This window comes from Cyrtonyx montezumae, unplaced genomic scaffold (assembly GCF_038088225.1).
Source record: "Cyrtonyx montezumae isolate F1298 unplaced genomic scaffold, pur_monq_1.0 scaffold_25, whole genome shotgun sequence".
NCBI classification, from domain to species: Eukaryota; Metazoa; Chordata; class Aves; order Galliformes; family Odontophoridae; genus Cyrtonyx; species Cyrtonyx montezumae.
Genome location: NW_027071992.1, coordinates 9,229,952 through 9,252,765, shown reverse-complemented (window position 1 = coordinate 9,252,765; position 22,814 = coordinate 9,229,952). Strand labels below are relative to the sequence as shown.

Below are 22,814 nucleotides of genomic sequence, written 5' to 3'. Positions count from 1 at the left end.
AATTCAATTCTTTTTCCTTTCACTTTGCAACAAGTTTTCAAATGCTGCCTCTCTTTTCCTTACATTTTTTATAGAGAAAAATCCTTCAAGAGTCTACTTCCCTCTGCTCTAAAAAGAAATGTTTTTCTAATTTTTCTTTTGGATTAGCGAAGGACTAATTTGATTTGGACTGCTCCATTCATCAGTTTTCTATTTTCAAGCTCTGAATATATAATACAATCAGCATAACTGGTACATCTGAAATTACAGCTCTTCTGAAACAGTACTGAAACAGTAAGTTAAGTAGTGCTGTAACTACGTGCAACAGAACTAGTGGTACTCATGCTTTACATATTATCTGAGAAACTCTAGCTGCTCAAGTCCTTCACTGAATTGCTATGAGAGTCTGTCAAGGAACAATGCCATACACAAGAGGAAGTGGGAATACTAACTGTACAATGTATGTTACAAAGCAGATTACTGAAAAATATCTCTGTATTAACCGTAGTCACAGAATCATGATTAAGTATTTCCCTTCAAGCATTTCTTTGGTAAAAACGACTATGTCACATTTGCTTTATCTGGCAGTAAAAGGCAATTTCTTTTGTGCAAGTACATTTATTTCAAGTCTAGTTTTAACAAGTATTCTAAATCCACTTTTTTTATAATGGTCCCTTTCTGTATTATCTATTCATTCAGTAAACGCAAGGTTAATTTTGTCCTAAGTTGGAACTAAACACAATCATACAACAATAGGAGATCTAACCAGAAAAAACTGCCTTTTAGCAGTAAAATGACAAACATCAGCCTTACAGAAAGGTGTATCACGATACATTATTTGTAAAAGAAGAAAAAAGAGCCATTTTACAACTATTTTAAAATCATCTTATTTCTTACAACTGTAGAGGAGCTTATACAGAAGCATAGCTGATGTTTAAAATGCATAGCTGCACGCTTCTTAAAACTTCTGATGACTTCCACTTCTGTAAGCTCGGCCTCCCTAATTAAAGAAGAAAAAACATTTCTTTAGTAAATTAATTTTATTATTTTGCTGCATCTCATTTTTCTGTATTTGTTTCAAATTAAGCCTTGTTCCAGCAGTTTATATTTTACAAAATATTTGAATGGTCCAGTTAGAATAGCTTGAGTACTGAAACCCAATTTGGGAACATGAATCCTTACTGATTTGTTCAGAGTCATGTGACTTCACCATGTCTTCATGCAAGTAGGTGCTTAGATCTGAAACAGGCTCTGTCTTTGGCAGCCTAAGCACAGCCAGTAACAAGCTCAACAACATGCAAGAAACCAAGGAGACCCCCAAGGTCCTGGAAAGTATTTGTTCTACACTGTTTTCCAATTCATTCTTCAATTTATACAAGCTTTACTGCACACTGTCCTTTTTCTGATCTTTAAAGTATGGGGTACTGAAATGCTCTTCCTTCACACAGATGACATGTGAGAAATAAAAAAACAACTGTACCAGCAGTGACAAATGAAAAATGACTCACACCTCTCATCTTGATGAGTCACAGTGTGAGATGCAGAGGGAATGTTGAGGAATGAGCTACAGTGAGCAGGAATGGTCCTCACTACAGACCATCCTCTGACAAGCATTTCCAGCTGGCCTAAGCAGGAGTTTGTAATGCGACTGCAAAGAGCAAAGAACCCAAAGTTCACCACAGAGCTTTCATGGGACACGTATCTGCTGTCTTCTGCCACAAATTCCTTCAGTCACCATCTATTAAAACGTATCTTTCCTATCCTCCTCTAATTCCTCGTTTCACATCTCTGGTACTGCCATGTTCCCCATTTTGGATTCTGTTCATGCTACTGCAGTTGTATTCTTCCTTAGCCTCACTCAATCTAGAACTACAGCCTGACAGAACAGGATTCAGATTCATCGACAATCCTTCTGCATCTCAGCACCTACCCTGATATTCAAACAGATGTTTCAAGATGAGGAACCAAACAATTAAGGAGGTTAATCTACTTCCTATTTTAAAGCCTGCATAGGTGAACAAAACCACAATGATGACAGTATTCAATTAGACAGCTTTGGACTCACTGTCTCCCTCAAATCAACTCATTAATGATAACACACTACTTCATCTGCACAGTGATTCTGTTACTATGTTCTCATCAGAACAAACAAAAAAATAGAACGGGATGACAGTGGCTAACTCAAGGAAAAGGTAAGCTTCAGTGTCTAGATTTCATCGTTTACTTACCTTTCTAGGAACCAGATTAAACTTTTCTGTGCCTTGCACTGGTATTTTCCACTCCATTGCTGTCTTCTGATTTACTGTAAGAAAGAGGATAAATTCCAAAACCCAATTCTGAAATGCAAGATGAGCACCATCATGCCTCCAGAATGCATCTAAGATGTATCTGGCTTTCTTATTTTGGCATGTGATGCTGTATGAAAAAAGTAAGATCAAATATCACTAAAGTAATCAGAGTGGAAGTAGAGTCAACTCAATCCTCCCCAGAAAAAAAACCATGAAGTTCTGCACAGAGACAGAATTCCCAGAAGTGATTGCTATGCTATATATAATAAGTGAGTTTTGTATATAATATATGCTATATGCAATAAGTGAATGTCTGATTAAACCATACACGCAGGTCAACATGGACTGAAACACTCCTATCACTGCTTCTTTTGGACTACCTACTCAATTGTGTTCATCACAACCAAAACTTTACCTAGAACCAAATTAACTTTTTTTTTTAAACAAAGGAATTACCTGAATTCTATACTCCTGTCCAATACATTGTTGAATGTGACATTTTAATTCTAACTTCATCAACCAAATTCAGCTATATATTAAGACATCACTCAATACAATAGACTAGAAATGCTCCCTTAGAGCCATGCTCGCTGGTACACAAATTTATCTTCTAGGCAGTTGAAATAGGCAGTGTTAGAACTGTTTCTAGCTGACTTGGAAATACATAGGCAAAAAGTGTCAGATTTTCTTAAGTTTATCAAACAACACAGAAAATTGAAGATCATGCATTTTTTTCTAGAATTATATCACAAACATCCCCCATTTCATAAACAGTGAACACTTAGTACTACAGCACACTGTACTATGTTAAAATCCCATCATAAATATGCTGAAACTGCGCTATATGAATCACTACTTTGCAATGGCATTTATTCAGTTTCATTCCAAGACCTATCCCCAAACACTCAGCAGTAAAACAGCATACTGTATTTCCAAGACAAATCCCCACTTCATGGTATAATTGAATTACAGCTTTAAAGCTGTTTTGATAAGGGGAAAAGCACTAAGATGCATTTTCAGCTAGCATGAAAATAACAAATGGGAGAGTGAATACAGCACACTGAAACAAAGAAGGTCACTACAGCAATGGACTCAAGAAATGAAAGGCAGCAAGTACTCAGAAAGAAAAGAAATCAAAATAGAAATATGTATGTAAAGGGAAAAGGAACTGCTAAGCTGCATCTTAAAATGGGAAAATTGAAAGGTCAAGTAATTGGGCATTTCAAGAGATGGAGGCAAGGGGTCAGTTTATGTCAACAAGCCTTTAAAAGTTCATCTTCTTAAGGAAGGGTGAACCAGCATGGGTGCATCAATGCTCTAATTTTAGGATGGCAGCAGACAGCAGAAGTGCCTACAGCTACCCTTCTGACTCCAGCACCCAGGAAGCCTCAACTCTCAGCACAGGAATGGGCTGCTCCTGACGTAAGAACTACCAACGCAGCTGATAGCAGCAGCTCCCAGCCTACAGCCTTACAGTCCACCTCGGACAATTAGGGCTCTGCCCACACAGAACTCAGACGTTTGTAGTTACGTTGATGGAACAAAAATGGAAAACAAATTTCCAAAGCCTCTTCTGGAAAGTTTCTACTTGAAAACACTTCTCCTGATAGAATGAGGACAGATGTTGTTTTAAAGAAAAAAAGACAAGCGGAAATATGTTCCAAAACCCAAAATTAAGCACCAGTCAGGAAACAGCACTCTGCCCTCCAGAATTACATAGTCTTGGATTAAGGAATAAACTGTACACTTAATTAGAGCTAGTACACAAAGATACGTAACATGCATAAGAAGAAGCATTTAAGTTTGGTATATAAAATTTGTTACTTACAGTTGCTCAATTTGGTCTAATTCTTTTTCATCTTCTGTGTAACACAAAAAACATTATGTAAGGTCTTAGTTAACTGCAGATAGTAGAAAAGTTATTCATATTTTTAATTCTATGCATTAGTAAAAATAAATGCAATTTTATTAGCTTATTTTTCTTATGTCTGAAATTCTGTTACCCTATCCAATGGAATTATCTACAAATTCGTCAATAAATGTTCTTTTATTAATTTCTATTAATGCAATTTTAATGTATATCATATTACGTACTTACAAGCATATAGATAGAATACAGTATACAAATACATAGCATATAAATATAAGACTTACCAAATCTTGCTTCATCTTGCATGTCTAACTTAGCTCATCTACGTGCATTCAGTACACCAATTAGGATTACTGAATGGATTCAGTGTCCATATTTTTCCCCTTCTATTCTACTTGATGGAAGTTTCTTCTGTCACAACTACTAACATTTACTTCCACTCCTAAGCATTCCTGAAACAGTTAATAGTCTCCAAATTAGCTTGTCTTGTAATAGGAAAAAAAACCATAATGACTGTACTAAACCCTTAATGGAAAGCTATTTCATATGGAAAACACTTCATAACTGAAGTCAAGATGCTGAAGTCTAAAGTACTTCTTTTCCTGTGGCACTGAATTCTTTATCAGAATGTTTAGATGTAGAGTCACATGGTTCTTGTCTATGAAGCAGTACACATCACATCCAACATTCAGCTGTAATTTTAATGAAACCCAGAAAAGATTAAAAAGCATACCTGCATGCTTCTCTTTCTTTTTCGAATACAACTCAAAAACAAAAGCAATTGTTATGAGAATAACAACTTCAGCCACGATTGCTAGGAATGGCTTCAGTGGCACCATGAGTGACAGAATACTAAGCTTCAGCTTCCCTTTACTTCTTCCTAGTTCAAAAGCAGCTTCACACCAGTATGCACCATCATCTTCTTTGGTGAGCTTCAATATTTTCAGATGGGTTACATTGGGATCTGCTTTGTCTATTACATACTTGTCCAACATCAGGGAATCGTTAATGGCAATCTGAAAATAGAAAATTCATTGAGTTCTATAACTGAAATGGGAAATCGCTCAATCAAGTTATTTTATAACTGTTGATAATGTAAATATCTCCACATAGAGATTAAAATAATAAAATGAGGCCTTCAAGTGAAGAATTTTCCTTCCCTGGCTACTATCAGTTTCCTTTGCATTCAGTGCATGAAAATATACACTGTTAAGTCACTTGACCTGCTTTACCCAATTGTAAACCGAAAGCTATCCTTGCCTCTACGGACTCTCCATTAGCAATCTTTTGGAGTCAGGATCCAATGCACACATTCCACCACAGCACAAAGCATAAGCTTTCAAGGAGATTGAGCTGGGAATGCTTCTTCGCTGCAAAATAAGCTGAGCCAGCCCCCAACTCAATGCTTCTTTCCAGTAGTATGGAGGAAACTGATCTATTTACTTTTTCTACCACTCGCAGTGCTTCCAAAAAAATGGCTGGACCAGAGCAGCTATATTTCTAAAGTTAATGAGGATCCTGAAGGGTTGGCAACTGATCTTGGTTTTCAAAAAAGGAGCTGATTTGAGAAGGTATTTCAGCTTGTTCAGTATGAAGACACACAGTAGTCTCTACTACAGGATGATCTACCTCAAAGATCATATTGACCTTCCTCCAAGAGATCATACTGGCTACAAAACACAAAAATATTTGTAAAGAAGAAAAGCAGAAATACAGGAGAAACATGAAAAAAACACTTTTGTTCTCTCTCAGGTCTACAAAACTTTACATGTTAAAAAAAATAAGCATCCTGCTATGACAAGATTCTTCACTGTCATATAGTAACCACTGACAGTGTTTGTTTTTTAAAGGTACCTAAAGACTTAAATTTAACTGACTTTTACTTGGACTACAGGAATAAGGCAGGGACCTTTTCAATGCTATTTTTCCATGTCAGAACATAAACACTACATCTCAGTAACAGTGAATATTTCTAAATATTGCATAGGTGTTTGTTTTTTTCCTGTTGCTTCTTCAGGTTTTGTTTTTTAATCCCCTCTGAAATGAGATACTTGCACCACCTTTGATGCAAATGCAGTTTGTGGAGTCTGAAGTGAGATGTCATTATATTTACAGAGCATGTCCATAAATTTTTGTCACACTGTTTTGCTTGTTAAACAGACTGGAACCTTACCTGTTCACTTCCATTGGTCATATACCAGGTCCAAGCAATGGGAGTATAACTGTGACTTTTACAAATCAGAATAGCTGAGTCACCTTCATAACTGATGACAGGTTTTTCTCTTCCTTCAATCTGTGGTACTAAGAACAAGTAGCAAAAAGATCATGTGAAAGCTACACATTTCAACTACAGAACAACAACATATAACTACTGTATGTATCCCTAGGCAAATATTTTTAGTAGCCTATTCACTTTTTTTTCCTTTGAATAACATACATATCTATATTCTAATGAAGAGTCATTTTCTCTTTCCCTCCTTGACATCTGTATCTAAAGGGAGGTGGGATACAAGATGAGGCCAGGCATTAGGACAAGAAGTAATGGCCTAAAACTTCAACACAGCATGTTCTGTTCTAACATGTAGAAGAATTTATTTGCAATAAGGGCAATTGAGCTATGGAACAGGCTGCCCAGAAAGGTTGTTGAGTCTTCTATGGAGATATACAAGATCAGTATACACACTAACCTGTGCAACTTATTATGGGATACCTGCCTCGGCAGGGGGGTTGGACTAGATGATCTCTTGAGGTACCACCTTCCAACCCCAACAATTCTGTGATTCTTCCTATGTATACCAGAAAACAAGTTTCTCTACAGTTTCAATCAATTTGAAAAACCCAGTCAGATTTTATTCCAGGTGTAATGCTACCAAATAATGCTATAAAGTCTTGCAAACAAGTAATTTCATTTATTTTGTAATTAAAACATATTATAAACTTCGTAAGTATTTTTTCAGCTGAAGAAACATTTAAATGTATGCCAGAAAAAAGGACTTTTCATCCAAACTTCTTCAGAACATGGCCACAAGAAACAAAACATCATTTGCAACTCTTAAGACTATTCAACCCAGCTAACACAACTGCAGCTATCCTCAGCCTTCCAAGAGCAGAGGCACAAGAACTGTTTAATATACTAAGGCATTAAACAGATAACCACAACAGGCTGTCTCCCTTACCTTCTAATTTTCCTTATTCTGTGGATCCTTACCAGTATGTTTTCCTCAGATCCATTTATTTTAATGTTTACTTCTCAAGTTTTATTGTTCTCTTCAAAGTACAAATCCAGTACATCTTTTAAATGGTTTGGCCACAGAAGAATATGCTGGCCAGCAAACTGGCTTTCAGCAGCTGTGATTAAAATATTCTGCATTCCTACCATCATCTTCCTATTCCTTCCTTTTCCTAGCTCAATATATATTAACTGTCCCCAAGTTTACTGCTTGCAAGTGTTTGAACAAACTTCAATTCCAAATTAATTTGTCAGATATCCTTAACAACATCACTCCCAACTTCAGAGTTCACTGCACAATTCAGCAATCCAACCTCATTACCAATGAGGTCTTCTCATTCCACTTATACTTTTGTTTTAGTCATTAAATACTGTATACTTCAAAAGACTAGTGTCAGAATACTTCCTTTGCCACTAACAGGTAAAATACCACTAATATATGCTACCACTTTCTCTCCAACTTATAGAAGAGAAAAAAAAGTTGAAAAAAGGTCAAAGAACAAGAACACCAGAAATACAAAAAACATTGCATCCAGCACAGCAGACTTCCAGTCAAAAACCCTTCAGACATGCTGATCAGTGTTGAATCACAACTCTAGACATACTAGTAAAACATGTGACCATTTCAGACATGATTAAGAACAACCATAATGCATTCTGGCACCCAGCTCTGTAACAAAGTGGTAATTCCATGAATGCATGCAAGGAAGTGTACTTGGTCCTCTCTGTTTTGGACAAATCAACCTAGAATGTGGGGACAAAATTCTATTGCTACAAACGAGACAGCAAAATGTTGGAGATTAACAGATGAGTGATCCAGCTAGTATTTATACTGGATACCCATGACAGTTTAAAAAACGGGGCTGTTTCACAGTGCACAGTGGACAGCTGTTTAAGCAAGCAGAAACCCTGAACAAAAGGCAAGAATAAATTAAACAGACCCTTTTCTAACATAGCTTACAACACCTCATACTAGTTTAAAATACCCATGAAGAATCATCATCACATTAACTTCCTATAAAGCTACTCAGAACGTTACGGTTTCCTTGCAGTCTTCTATAAGAATTTAAATCCCAAGTCTACAGTTATGCCAGGCCAGGACCACAGTGGCAAGCTAGCAGAGTAAGATGACTTTAGCCATTGCATCTAGATCAACACATTACTCCTTTCATGCAGTTTAAAAACTACTCTCATTACATGACTGACTGAAAGATTCAAGCATTTCTTTCTCATTTCCTTCATTCTTGCATTTATCTTAGTAAGTGCTGAGCCAGTACTTTTTATGGCATCAGAAATGGCAGCACCGTGAAGTAATTTCCCCCATCTTCTCATGATAAATCAATCCCATGCATCGTGTTCTGCAAAATGTTATTTTTCTATTGATTCATTTGTTACTGAAATAGTTATTTTATACTTTAAAAAAGGAAAAGGAAGCCTTATTCTTTTCAAAGTATAAACAGACTTTGGTAACCATCCAACAAGAAAACCATATAAGCACTTTCAGAGATGAAAAGGTCCAAGTAAACTACAAATTTGTCCTTCTGTGGTACTGCAGTCTAACTTTACCCTGGCTGAAGTTTTTAAAGCAAATATCAGTACCACTATTCAAGACTTGAACATGCACAATTCTCATGAAGTTGTATGATCAGATACCTTCTGGAACAAGGCAGTTTGGAAACTACAGATCTATGCAGGCTAGTTAAGGAGAGGATAAAAGAGTTTTTACAGCTCTGTGTTCATACAGAAACCTTCCCAGTATATATTAGAGCAGGGAGCTCCCACTAACCACGTGCTTGCTGCACTCATTGCGAATTTTTAAGTGTGAAGAGAGAAGCAGAAGAAGTAACACTTTAGCAACTTTCATTTGTTTTATTTCCACATTTTTCCATTCAACTAGATTTCACCTACTATAGCAAAGAGTGAAATCAGAGAAGAAAGGTTTAAATGCTCATCTCCTTACCCACAGTGCTCAATGAAGCACGTTCTACCTGTTTATATAAGGGCTGTTCTTATACTGTATATAATGGACAACACACTGAAGCATTAACTTGCTGCTTCACAAAAACTGAACTCGTTTAAGCTGCTCTTGTAACACAAAAGTCACAGGCTAAACTTTCAAGTAATTCGCTCTACTTTACAAAAAAGAAGAAAAAAAATCTCAGACACCAGAGATTTTTTCCTCCACCTACCCACTCCCCGTTAAGAAAGGTATGAACATTCACATTTTCCTGAAGGGATGGGGAAAGAAGACAAATCAGTTACCCCTCTAGGGGGAGAGGAGAAAAAAAAAAAAAAACAGGTTTAGATGCTTTAGGTTCTTGCAAGTTTTGTTATAAAGGCTTTTGTTTTTGCTTCAAAACTTCCTCCTTGCATGCTACAGGAATTGCCACTGATAATCACTCACACTTAGTGTGACCATATATTAGCAACCACGTATCAAATTAAGTTGCAATTTCCATACTATCTGGGAGCTATTAACAAAGGATTTCAATGGTCAACTTGCCTTGTAGATGAAACACCACCCTGAATTCTTCTTCACCTTTCATAGTACAAGTGTAACTTCCCAGGTTCCAGTTTTCAGAGATAGTCAACCTCCAAATGAAAAAAAAAAAAATCACCATTTGCATTTTTTTTGTCCTGCATTTACTAATGACTGCGAATTAGCATTATAAAGAAGCCAGCAGAGAACATACACTGTTGAAACAGTAAGATTCAGATTCTGTGCAATGTAGAACCATTACAACATTTTAAGGAAATAGGAACGTAAACACCATTCTAACTCTTGTTGCTCACAGGCACTTACTGCTTAAAGATACTTGGTTTTGTGTATGATCCACAAGTTACTGAATTAGACAAGGTATCACCATGTTAAACATCCTATGTAGTGTATGCTGTATGAAGTAACTTACGTATTTTCTTTTTAAAGCCTGTCCATCAATATATATACTAAACAGTACAACTTCAACACAGAACAATTTAGGAGACTGATGCACAGAGGATGCTGAACTCCCTCTGTTCTACAGGTACTTTACATGGCTTGCATTCACATGTATGGTGTAGCAGAAAAGTGATAGAGTAATTATATTATTCAATCAGTAATATCATGAGTTTGGGGTTGCGAATAAGCATGCGACAGTACATTAAAACCTGCAAGCAAAACAGTAAAGACAGACACTTACTGGATGCTCCAGCTATTTTCAGTTTTATTGATGTGTTTGATTGTTTCATTTCCCTTTTTCCAAGTCACACGAAGAATTTTCATAGAATAGTTATCAGCCAGTCTGCACGACAGCTCAATTTTAACTGCACTGCCCAAAAAGATGTTCTTTTCAGTGGAATTACCAGTTTTACCTAACAGAAGTTGAAAAACACTATTAATAAGACAAAGCACCATATTTCCTCATTCTGTGAAAATAAGAGATTAAAACATATGCTGCATTGCAAAAGGATACAGTGTGTTGTCATTATACTTTCCAGCACAAACAAAACTAAAATTCCAAGTATTCAGCCTATGAGAAAATTTAATTATCGTTGAGTTGCTAAATGTAACAATTACAAAAGCACAGACACTAATTTCCACAGGTAGACTTCCTAAGGGGATCGCATACAGAAACATTCATTTTACTGACATCAAGATGCACCTATGCTTCTACACTGTATTTCTCTTTCAAGTTAAACTGTAAGTGCATAGTTATCACAGAAGGTAGGATGGAAAGCGGGGAAACAATGTCTGCTCAGTCTAAATCTCCCTTTCAACTCCAAACCCAATAATTTAAAAATCAGACTTTAACATCAAAATGAATAAATGATTATTGGAGTAAAATGCTTTTATAAGTACAAAGTTACATTTAATTTCAAAAAGAGTTAGATGTGTAAATATTTGTAAGTACCTACAAATAAGCCAGTTACAATCTTTTATGATACTGGGAAATTATGGGTAATACCCTGCAAATAAAATCCACAATCTTATCACTGTTGGATTTGGCTTTTCATGCTTCAGCTACTCCACTTGAAACCAAATCATTTTCAAATCAACTTATGGCTCTGTTCTATGATTGTGTGCTCCCTCCCATGCCCCAGTTTCATCCTTTGGGACTGGTCATTACACAAGGCCTTGCTCAGGCATATCACGAGTACAGTACTCATTACAGTCAAGGTCTCATTAGGCAGCAAAGGAGCAAGGCCTTGGTAAGAAAGGTGACTGACCATAATCTGTCTCAAATCGAAGGCTGGAAGATCTGATAATATACATCTGGTTCAACAGATGAGGGCCACCTGAGCATGTGCCGAAAAACATATGTCCAAGTCAACCATCATACTCTGTGAATAGCAAGCAAACTGAGAGCCCCTTGAGCTCTCCTGCACAACAGAATCTTCCCTGGAACGATTCCTCTCAAGGTTATGCCCACTGCAAAGATCCCCAAAGCCTTTGCGTCAAGGGATGTCTTGCCAATACAGATCCTCAGTAAGTGACCAACAGTTAGTTTAGGCTTTCTTAACTTCGCAGAGATTTTATCTCAGAACAACTGCACACATATATTCCCTTACACAAACTGTTTACCAAGTCTGGGACTACAAGTGCACACAGCCACACCTTCCTCTTAGAAGGAGTTTAGAAAGCAAAATGGTCCACTCTAAATCTTGTGACTCAATGGGAAAGTCTCCTGGTCAAGTACGTTCAACCCTGCCCTCTACGAAGAGAAGAATCAATGGTACCTTGCCATCTGGAATCTTGTTGCTGTCTTCTTTGTCAAATCAGTATATTCCATCAATAACCCCCATCTGAATACTCCCATAAATATTCATTCTTAATCTCATCTCAGTCCTAGTCTAACCCTGCAGCAGCATTAAGTCAAAAAACTGCACGCACTTGCGTTTCACAGCTTTAATTTTTTCTGAGAGGAAAAGAAATTTTAGGGTATGCCTCACTAACTTATTGTGTTAACTCACCTAAAAAGAAGCAAAGCCCAACTGAAGCAGAACTCGGTACTCCCACAGAGTACTTAAACTCCACTGGGTCTGGCAGAGGCATATAAATGCCTAAAGAAGAACATAATGCCCAGAACTCCAAGTCTTGGTAGAAATACTACAGCTTTGTTGACCTGGCATTAAACTGAATGGTACAACACCTCCGTCTTACACAGCAGAGACGTAACCACTGTAGCTCATTTATTAGATCCATTTATTAAACTCAATAAGTGAACTAAGCATTTAGACGTTTATGAGCAAAGTAATTTGAAAATGGAATTAGTTTTAATAGTACTGAAAGTTTTAGTTATGTTGATCACAGTGGTTAAAAATAGAACACAATTTTGAGATTAATTATCTAAAAAGAAATCCACACTTAAATGAATGGAACATGAAAACCTTATGTTCTTGAAGATTAGTAGAAGACTAATATGTAGGAAGACTATATATAGGAAGATATATATATATATCTTATATATATAGGAAGACTAATATGTAGGGGATCTCTGCACCAAGAGTACTTGTACTCCAGCAAGAAACAGAGACTACCTCATTAATTACCTTACTTCAAATTGGAAGAAATAATTGCTAGAAGAACAGTGTAAGTGCTATGCAGTTGTGTCCTTAAGATATCATACTAGCATTCTGCAAAGGAGTTGTGATTGATCTCTTCAAATTCTAAGTAATGCCAATTAAAACGTTTTTTCCATTTGTACTAGAAACTGGTTTTAACTTCTTATTTGTCAACTGGGAAACTCATGTCTACCTCAAAGAAGTGGGCTGTCTTGTCTCCTCTCCCTGCTCTAGAGTTGAACTGATGAGAAGCTGGCTTGCTCCAGTTAGGTAAGAAGCACCACACCTGACACCGTCCAAACAGATTCACCAAAGCAAAGAAACTGTTACCTGAATTGTGGGAAGAACAGACACTACATATTTTATTCATGCTTTTATTAAAATACTAGAAGTATTCTGTTGCAAAATAGTTATAAGAACACTACTGTAAATGTAAAAAATTAATTCACCTTCTCTTAAACTGCAATCACCACATATTCTGAGTGACTTACTATTATAAGTGGCCATTCTAAATGTTTCTAAAACTCAAAGAAAATACCGCATGAAATCAATAGATTTTAATTGTAACATAGCTGGAAGAGAAAAATAACATACCAGGAAGGAGCACCTCATACTCCACGTAAAGGGGTTGAGACTTGTTCAAATTGATGTCCTCATTAAAGTCTGATGTGGTAAGATCTGGACCTAACAAGGCCATGGACATAGCAGTATGTTATAACGCGATAACGTAATAATGAAGCAATACAGTATAACTGTTTCTTACAGGAATCCTCCAGGGGAAAAAAGTACAGAATAAAATGCAGTAAAGCAAAACAAAACCCTTGCCACAGCTGACGCCTACAAAGATTCTTTCATTTATTTTCTTTTTGCAAACACAATCTTGAGGTAGCAGTGTTAGATGGCCATCATCACAGCAATTACACCAGTTTAGAATACAGTTTCTAACTATGATACAATGCTTTTCTTAAAAAAGTTTTTTCTTAAATGTCTACATTTTATATTTCAGAATACTCCAGAAAAGCTATAACCATCTACTTCACACCCTGTTTCAAAGAGTCTTTTATATGTATACATCTCCTAAAGTTTAGGAATGGGTCCTGAACCTTTATGAGAGTACAGCAACATTAAAATGGACTTGGAAAAGTAATAAACATGCCATCTTTGAATCTTTAAATAATAAACATGCCATCTTTGATGGCAGAGTCACAAAGAACATGGTTATTTCTCAAACATCTACAGTCTAACATTTAAGAATTTAATAGGCATAAAGGTAGACACAGACCATCTGCTTCAGATGCTACTTCTCTGTAATCTAAAGACAGGAATGCCCTGGGCTCCAATGGAACATGGTTCCAGTTCCACACTGTTCCAACAAAATCCAGATAGACTTGAGGGAATTTCTTTCCCCACATAGAAAAGGTATCAATATGTACTGTCTGACAAAATCATAATCCCTTCTTTCTGGAAGGGAAAGTGACATTTAAAAGGGATAAGATGGCAAAAATCCCTTTTTTTGTAGTGCTATCAACAGAATACTGTTGAGAAAATCTTTGTGAACTTCTGCAAAGCTTGATACAGTTATCAGGTAGGCAGCTGCAGAAAGAGCCTCTGTTTATGCTTACTACTCTGCGTTTCAAGAAGGGAGCAATAAAGAAAATTAATAAGCCTGCAGCTTTAACAGATGCAGACCAGCTAATAGAAACATCACCCTTCCTCATCTACACAAATAAATGTTTTGTTGTTATCTGCATACAGTTTCCTAGCAAACTCAAGTTCACAGTGTATATGCAAAAGAAATTACACTCGAAAGAAGGGCCAATTCACTATAATTACAGCAAATATTTATTTATTTATTAAGTTTACAGTTCCTTTCCATACCACTTTAAACAGAACACTGTTGATTTCTTCAAACTGATTGCCTTGGTAATTACCATTACTATAAATTCACCTTAAATACTTGTTAAATTAAAACAAAAACAGTGACCAAAAGCACACACACAGCAGAACTTAACACTTTATGTTTAAGAAGACATTTGATTGCTTTTACCAGGTGTAGATACATCATGTCCAAGTGTCAAGTGATCTGAAATGCTGCCCCAAGTTGTTTGACTGACAGTCTCTGATGTTGTTATGGGCTCTAAAAGATTTAAAAGCAAAGCTATTACAAATGAAGTTGATATTTTTCCAATACTTAATTTGAAAAAAAAAAAAAAAAGACTCCTTTCCTGAATTAAAAACATATTTTAATTCACGTTTTACATACTTGCAAAAAAAAACTTGTTCTGTTATCAGTTATTTTATAAATCTCTTAAGTTACAGGATCATTAACTAAGGATTGAATCTGCATAATCATGTAAAACTGCAGGAGAAAATGATTCCAGTTTCTGAAGAAGGAAAGAGACTTCATTATTTACCCTACAGATCTTCTCTGGATGCAAAGGTTCCAAAGTGTTTCTGTTTGGAGTCAAGAATAAATAACTGCTACAGCTTCAGCCTTCTCTAAGCACTGGGTGGCAGAGTTGACCACTGTGCAGTAGAAATCTCATCTCTGAAAGCCTAAAAATTCTCAAATTATTTCTTTCTCATTTACCACATTTAAAAAAATTGAAATGTGGTCCTTTTTTTTTTTTTTTTTTTTTTTTTTTTTTTTTTTTACAGAAAATAAGAATGCCCCTCAGCTACGCTTGTTGCCAGAATCCAGACAAGATGAAAGAAGACCCAGCTACTGGTTTGCAGCTCATGTTATCTCATGGCAAGTATCAGCAGATACCACACGCCTTCAAACTGCTTGTTCAATCTGCAAAGCAAGTTGACCCAAAAAACAACAAAACAGAAACATGTCAGTTCACAACATAAGGAACGCTGTGCCATAGACAATCAGCCTTATGCTTGGCTTCTGCCATCTGCTTTTTCATACCTTCCTTCATGCTTTGACCAGTTTATAGAAAAAAGATCAACTGATATATTAAGGTGGACGAGGTGGAAGAACCTCAGGCTAGTTCATTTAGTAGCTGTTGATTAACTAGAGTGTTACTGCCAATCCTGACTACGATTTCAGAATCAACATTTTTTTTTTTTTTACAAGCAACCAAATTATGAAACTGTCTCCTAGCACTAGACAGTGTTCTGTTCTTCTACAGAAAAGTAGAAACAAGCCTCAGTCTCTGCCTCATTCACAAACAAGTCCAAATACCTATGCCTGAAATAAGGTATGAAAGCTATAGGTCTGAGGAACATTCTTCTGTTAGTGCATGCAAACGCCCTGACAGCATGCTGAGGTTGTTATGGTTCACCTGAGTGTATAGTGGGCTGACATAAACATCACCTCATTACCAAAATCCTTCAAGGTGACAGATGCAGAAGGCATCAGTTTGTATGGTGTTTGTTCTGTATCCCCAAAACAAGCAAACCAACAATCTATAAATAGCTTACATAGATTCTCATACTGACTTGGCCTTCTTCCTGATCTTACCTATCAAACAAAACTAATCAGATGAAGCCGTAATAGACATGACAGTTTGTGTATTTTACCTTGACTGTACTGGTGTGGGTATACACGTGGAAAGTTACTGAATCCATCAGCTATTGCACTTAACACTATTTTACATTTTGCTTAAAAGCTCTGAAGTTGAACACCAGATAACTAGCATTATCACCTTCACAGACACAATAACGGTTAGAATAACTTGTCATAGCTTGCCATAAGTTCATGTATAAATATAACCCAGTCCAAATTTGATTTGTGTCCATCAGCATGAGCTTTGATGCACTGCTGGATTCCTGCTGCTCTGATCTTTATGAAGGAGAGGTGGGAATCAACAATTAACCATTTCTTCTCCAGTCTGAAGCATACCCTCTACTTCCTACCACAGTTAGGGCCCTAAATACAGGGGATGAAGAGCAGGGGACAAAAGAATGTTGGTACACATACGTAATTAAAAAAATACACAGATGAAGGTAAAATGATGCAAGGACAGGATTACAAATCTCACTAATACAAGGACAAAAAGCAGAGCATTCACATGAAAATTATCAGTTGTCTGGTAGACTAGAACCTTCTGTGACGCTTCTAGTTTGGGAATTGCTTGTTCTTGAGGGAGGGTGACTGATTTGACAGTAATTTCATACTTCTTGTAATTGGACAGCTTTTTCCACTGTTCTTGAGACGCTTACAGTACAAAGTTTTGCAAAGCCTTAAGAAGGACTGCATAATACATTTTGCTTCTTTTTCTTCTGAAAAAAGTTCAACAACTTATTACAGAAATGTAAATACTGCATCACTAGGGAAAGAGTACTGTAGCTTTACATATACTAAAATAAAATAATTACCAGGAGATGACTTAAGCCCAGGCTGCAACTGAGTCAAAGCATTCTCTTGGGTATGATTGGCATCCCACGTTGTCGTCATCAACAGACCTAAAAAGAGTATGAAGAAACTTTATTCCATCAGATCTGAGCCTAGTTAATGAAAAGAAATAGAGCCCCTTCCCCTCAACCTACTACCACTGTTTTTTCTTGACTTTTGAGAAAAACCAGCCCACATGCTGAAAACTTATTTTTCACAAGTTGTATTCAGTTTACCTTAGGAAAGAGAATTCAAACAGAGGCATTATCTTCTACCCGACCTCTCTAAAAACCCAACCACAAATTTTGCATATCTTTTCCTGCAGATAGTCTGCCTACACTTCAGAATATTTCAACAGAATATTAAGTTTCATAACTCAAATCCCACCTTATCTGTGAGCTTGGAACATTCCAGCTGATACTAGTTGATTATTTTAAAACAGACTGGCAGATTTAGTAACACAACAATAAATCTGTGAGAATCTTCTATATGTCTGTTATGCTGCCTACTATAATAATCTTCATGAGCAAAACAACAGCCATCAGTATCACTCAAACACAGGCTTCACCAAGTACTGCTAATCAGTAGTTCTGGTTTCCCATAAGCCTGATTTGACTCTTAAACACTTTTTATTTATAATTTATTTTAAGAACCAGCCAAAATGCCAAATTTTGCTATGCATTCCTCATTGAGAACAAAGAGCAGCAGGGACAGAAGGGAATAAACTGTTTAATTGGAGCACTCTGCTGTACCATTTCTGATGAGAACTCAAGGTCCCCAGATGATTTACCAAAACAGATGCTTGCTGTTTTTTTTTTTTTTCCCCCTGTTCCCACGTTTGGGTGGCATTGATTAAAATAAACATTATCTCAACATGTTTTGGTACTCCAGAACATAGTCTACAACCACATCATCATAAGGAGCACCTCCTTGTACTTTAAGAAACATCACCTCAGTGCCTTTTTAACTGATTTGACCAGTAGTCTCAAAGCTGTGTTTGCATCCAGAGAAATAAAGGTGCATATGCTGTGTTTCGCAGCTGTAAGCAAATACAGGACAGTGTAATAAGCACTACTAGACTTTCAAAACAGAAGCAAGCACAGAGCAAGAAGTGGAAAACTAAATCATAGTCTGACTATGTTCCAACCTGCTGAGAACCATGTGCCTTCAGTACAATGCGAACTCCTACAAGTGAACACCACTAACACTCCTATGCAATTTCACTACTGCAAGCACAGACTACCTGCAGGCTCTCTCATGAGCACCTCAGCACACAGTTACTGCAGACTGAATCAGAAACATGTCTGGCTTGTGCCATCTGCTCTCAATCTGTCCACCATACTTCAAATACCTTGAACTACAGTATATTACAGCAGTTAAAGAGTATAAATAAATAAATCTGCCACCAGAGCATTAGTGGCTCTTCATAACTGGCATTCTCATTTCTCACAGTTAATTACTGCACTCATCCCACTGCCCTTCACCTAACAAGGAATTCAAGAAATAGAGGAATCCGCTCAACATGTGGTGAAGGCAGGGAAGGCTATATGGCCCTGATATTAAGGCTAAAATTGAGGAGAGGTCTACAAATTTTCTATCTGTGCATCATCTTGAGGCATTCTGAAGGTGTCATGGATCATACAATCCTGCGCCAGCTTAGTAGATGTATCACCTGCACAGTAATTAAAATCCCCAAAGATTTAGAAGGCACCAGACTGTATAGCAGCTCTTATCTCTACAAGGAAGACAGATAACCTGCAACATGTTTTGCATACTAACAGGCTTCTCACCATGGCTTTTCTTGACACACAAATCAAATGAGAGCTGCTTCTACCTTTTGGCTTACCTGCTTACATATAGAAATACATGGCATAGAGGTAAGGTAGCACCTCTTGTCCTGTCACAGACATATTACTACACAGCTTATGATATCAAGATGACTCCCTGCTGTACAAAGAATGTGATAAAGGTAGGCAGTGACAAGTAAATACAGTGGAATAACTTCTCAAACTATTGACTAAGGGCTGAAATTTCTTAGCGTATAATTGAATTGCATTTGCAATGATGAGGACTGATGTGTTCTGCTTGCCCTGATCTTTACAGAGAACAGGGTAGATGAAAGTATGAGGTCACTGATTTGTTTTTCCTGCCTTCCCTCTACTTCCTACTGTAGCCAATATTTGGGAGATAAAGTGGAGTTATACTACAGCTGTAATCACTGGAGCAATTTCTGGCTTTTTAATCTATCTGAATCCTGCAAACACTTTGGCACACTGAAAGTCTTCACAAAAACATACTGAAAAGTTGCTGATTAGGAAAAGACTGAGATGAAGCTTGGTTTAATTTAGTATAATTAGTTTAATATTTTTGGCCATTAAATTATTCTCTCTGGAAGCACACAAGCATTCAGCAGCTCCCCAGACTGGCAGCCAAAACATCCTAGTGGTACTTGGAAGGCAAAAGCTACAATGTGAGCTGTCATGAGGCACCAGAGGATCCAAACAAAGGGCTTCCAAGTGCCCCAACAGAAGCCCTTCTTTAGGGCAAACCAGAGAAATCCAACAAAGAAGACCAAAAAAAAAGTGTATCCTCTGTCTGCAAAGCTACTTGCCATCTCTAGGGTCAGAAGACAGCAGATGTGGTGGATTTGCTTTTTCTAAAGCAATCTGGCAGCACATGGTGCAACCAAAACCAGGCAACTGAAACAGAAATCAAACGAAGCAGCAAGCTTTTAAGAACTGTATGTCCTGACAGTGAATAGTTAGAAATTACCCCAAACCCAATGCTGAACAGAAATGATGGTTTACATTTTTCAAAGCAATTAAACAGTTCACAAGCCTGAAACACAAAAGGAACAGAATGGTAAAAACTCTAGTCCAGTTACTTAACCCAAAATAACATCTAGGAGGCCTGTGGCACCAGCTTACTAGCAGCAGAGGGATACCTTGACTTTCTTCAGCTCAGCCCTGTGCACACAGCACTCCCTGCAGCTGCTTCTGCTGCAAGCTTCTGTTCAGAAGGAAGCCTGCTGAATCTTCACATCTCCAGAACACACTGTTTCTGAGCTTTGCCAGAAGGCAGCATCACTGCACCTGCCTCCAAGGCTGGAAGAACTTCCCCTGGGTGCACTTGCATGCCTTCACAAATTACTCATCAACAGAAGAGTAATAATACGCTATTTACCTGGATTTAATACACCACAGAAATTGCAACATAAAGCATCTCTCCCTACTGAACCTTTTTTATACAAATATGGAAGCATTCAGTGGAAGTCTGAAAAGACAGCCTTGTTTTACACGTACAGATGGTACTAAAGCTACAAGTCCATTTCTGGTTATCTTCCCAAAAGCCAGGTATACCTACTATCTTATAGACTGTAGATTTAAATAAATCGCATCCCTGGCAGGGATTTTAATTATTATTTTTTTCCTTGGCAGCACAGAATCTCATTCCATTAATTACGTCACATAAAGCTACTCAAAGTCAAGAAAGAAAAAAGCATTATCTGTCCAGAAACACAGCTCTCAGGTTCCTACAGCCATCGGGAAACTTGCAGACATAAAACTTACATACAGAAATACTGCCAAAAAGCTTTCCTGACTCATGCACGTGTCTATAAATACACGTTCTGCACAAGCCTTAAGAACCCCCTTCCTTGTGGAAACGCTACAATCCCTAAGGAGGCTGTCAGCACGGAGCGAGCAGTACCTCCTCTCAGTGCCCCTAAGCCGAACAAGGGCGCCGAGGAACACCGAATGACACACACACACAGCTCAGCTGGGCCAGCACCGCGCACGCAGCGCTGCCCACCCGGCCACCACGTGCTCGCTCCCACAGCCACGCCCGGCACTCCGCTCCTTCCATCGCACCGTTCTGTACCGCTCCGCCGCGACAGCGATCCATAAGACTCCATTAACGTGATTAGATTTCTTCAGGCGCTCCCGAGTCTGACCTCTGGAGAGGAAACACATCTCGGCCTCCCTCGACGCTCGGAGGGGACGAGGGCGCCCGGTCAGCGCTCCAGCCCAGGAGGGAGCACTCACCTGCGAGGCTGCCGCTCGGGAGGCAGAGGCAGAGCAGAAGCGACCGCAGCAGCCGCCCCGGGTGCCCGCGGCACGAGCCGGCCAGCACGGCGCCCCGCCGGGCTCCGCGCCGCACCGCGGGGCTGCCCCGCCTCGCACAGCCGGCCGGACCGGGCCCCGCTGCGGGCCGCGGCGGCTCCGAGGGGAGGACGGCTGCCGTGGCTGCGAGATGAAAAGGAAAAATAGATATAACAAAACGAAAACCCCGCGAGCCAGGCGACAGCTACGAGCCACGCCGCGCGGAGAGCACGAGCACGCAGCGCGGCCCCGCGCCGGTTTTATGGGCGGGAAAGGCAGGCAGTGGGGGGGCTCCTCCCGCCTCGGCCGGGCCGAGGTGAGGGCGGTCACGTTCTTGGCCCCGCCTGAGGGAGCTGGCTGCCGGCGCTGGGACGGCTCGTGAGGGAGAGAGCCTGCTGCCCTTTGGCTCCTGCACGGCCCCGCTTTGAGGGTCAGTGGCTTGCAGGCAGCTGGGTTATTCTGTATGAGAGGAACGGCTCTCTGCTGAACGTCCCGAGCCGGGCTGCAGTGCTGGAGGAGCGTTGTTTCTAACAAGTGTTTTCAGGGCTTGGCTGGCACTATCGGGAGTCATTAATTGCTCAGATCCTTTAATGCCTGGGCACTACTACATACATATAAACGAAGGCATTTATGCATAGTGATGTGTGAAATATGACAGATGATTTCTGTCAATGGGAAAGGGAAGGGGGACAGACTCGAGGATGATGATGTACTACAGATAACATGGGCATTAGTCACAAACCCCAAAATACCCCCTTACAAACAGAGAACAAGCTGCATATGTGGTCCCCTGAAAGAAATATTGTATCCGCATATTTTAATTAAGCCCAAACCTTGAGCGATTGACCTTGTACAACTAACCCAATGTGTGCATACCTGGAACCAAGAGTTAACGAAAAGACATTGAGGAGGACGACTGATCTTCCTCCTCACGACCTCCAGAGGGAATAATACGACCCCCTAGTAACAGCCCACACAAGCGCAGAAGGACAAGGTGACATGGAATAAATGAAGGAGGAGATTTTGGGGGTACCAGGTGGAACTGTGTATGAAAAAGGAGGGGACTGGTCTTTTCAGTGTGACCTGTTGGTGGAGTGGAGACTACCGGGCACACCCAGTGCTGCTTGCTTAGTGCTTTTCACCTTTTGATTATAATAAAATATTGCAAAAACTCCGATTGGACTCTGGGCATTTATGACATGTATATATGGTTTTTACTAATATATACCTTCAGTTTAGATTTTGCAGTATAGAACCTGGTCAGATGGCATTCTTTGAAGGGGAATCCTCAGGGTGGGGGACGTGGGTTACTGCAGCTGATGGAGAAGTTGAAGTGCGCTTCAGGTTTGTATCACTACTTCAAAAGGTCACTGCAATGAAGCTGGTATATCAACATAGCCCTCCCATGCTGGTGGAGCTGTGAGAGTTTGTGCAGGGCAAGTGTAGTTGTCCCACAAGCTGG

General features: G+C 38.8%; 1 protein-coding gene across 1 annotated transcript; it reads right to left on the bottom strand.

Annotated features, from left to right (window-relative positions):
• Nucleotides 1–827: 827 nt before the first annotated feature.
• Nucleotides 828–21,360, bottom strand: EMB (embigin). The gene is made up of 11 exons (XM_065739711.1): nucleotides 21,296–21,360; nucleotides 17,237–17,323; nucleotides 14,955–15,044; nucleotides 13,502–13,591; nucleotides 10,546–10,717; nucleotides 9,870–9,958; nucleotides 6,311–6,438; nucleotides 4,871–5,153; nucleotides 4,096–4,129; nucleotides 2,208–2,281; nucleotides 828–979 (listed from the first exon to the last, which is right to left on the bottom strand). Exons 2-10 carry the CDS (start codon nucleotides 17,313–17,315, stop codon nucleotides 2,224–2,226), a joined length of 1,023 nt encoding a protein of 340 aa, XP_065595783.1. The 5' UTR covers nucleotides 17,316–17,323; nucleotides 21,296–21,360; the 3' UTR covers nucleotides 828–979; nucleotides 2,208–2,223.
• Nucleotides 21,361–22,814: the final 1,454 nt, after the last annotated feature.

What these genes read in the sequence shown, in the direction of transcription:
- EMB (XM_065739711.1), bottom strand. Translation starts at nt 17,315, where the DNA reads ATGACGACAACGTGGGATGCCAATCATACCCAAGAGAATGCTTTGACT. An exon ending in ACATGATGTATCTACACCTG is followed by an intron (nt 13,592 to 14,954) that starts GTAAAAGCAATC and finishes TGGCCTTGTTAG; the next exon opens with GTCCAGATCTTACCACATCA. An exon ending in TGACCAATGGAAGTGAACAG is followed by an intron (nt 5,154 to 6,310) that starts GTAAGGTTCCAG and finishes TTCTATTTTCAG; the next exon opens with ATTGCCATTAACGATTCCCT.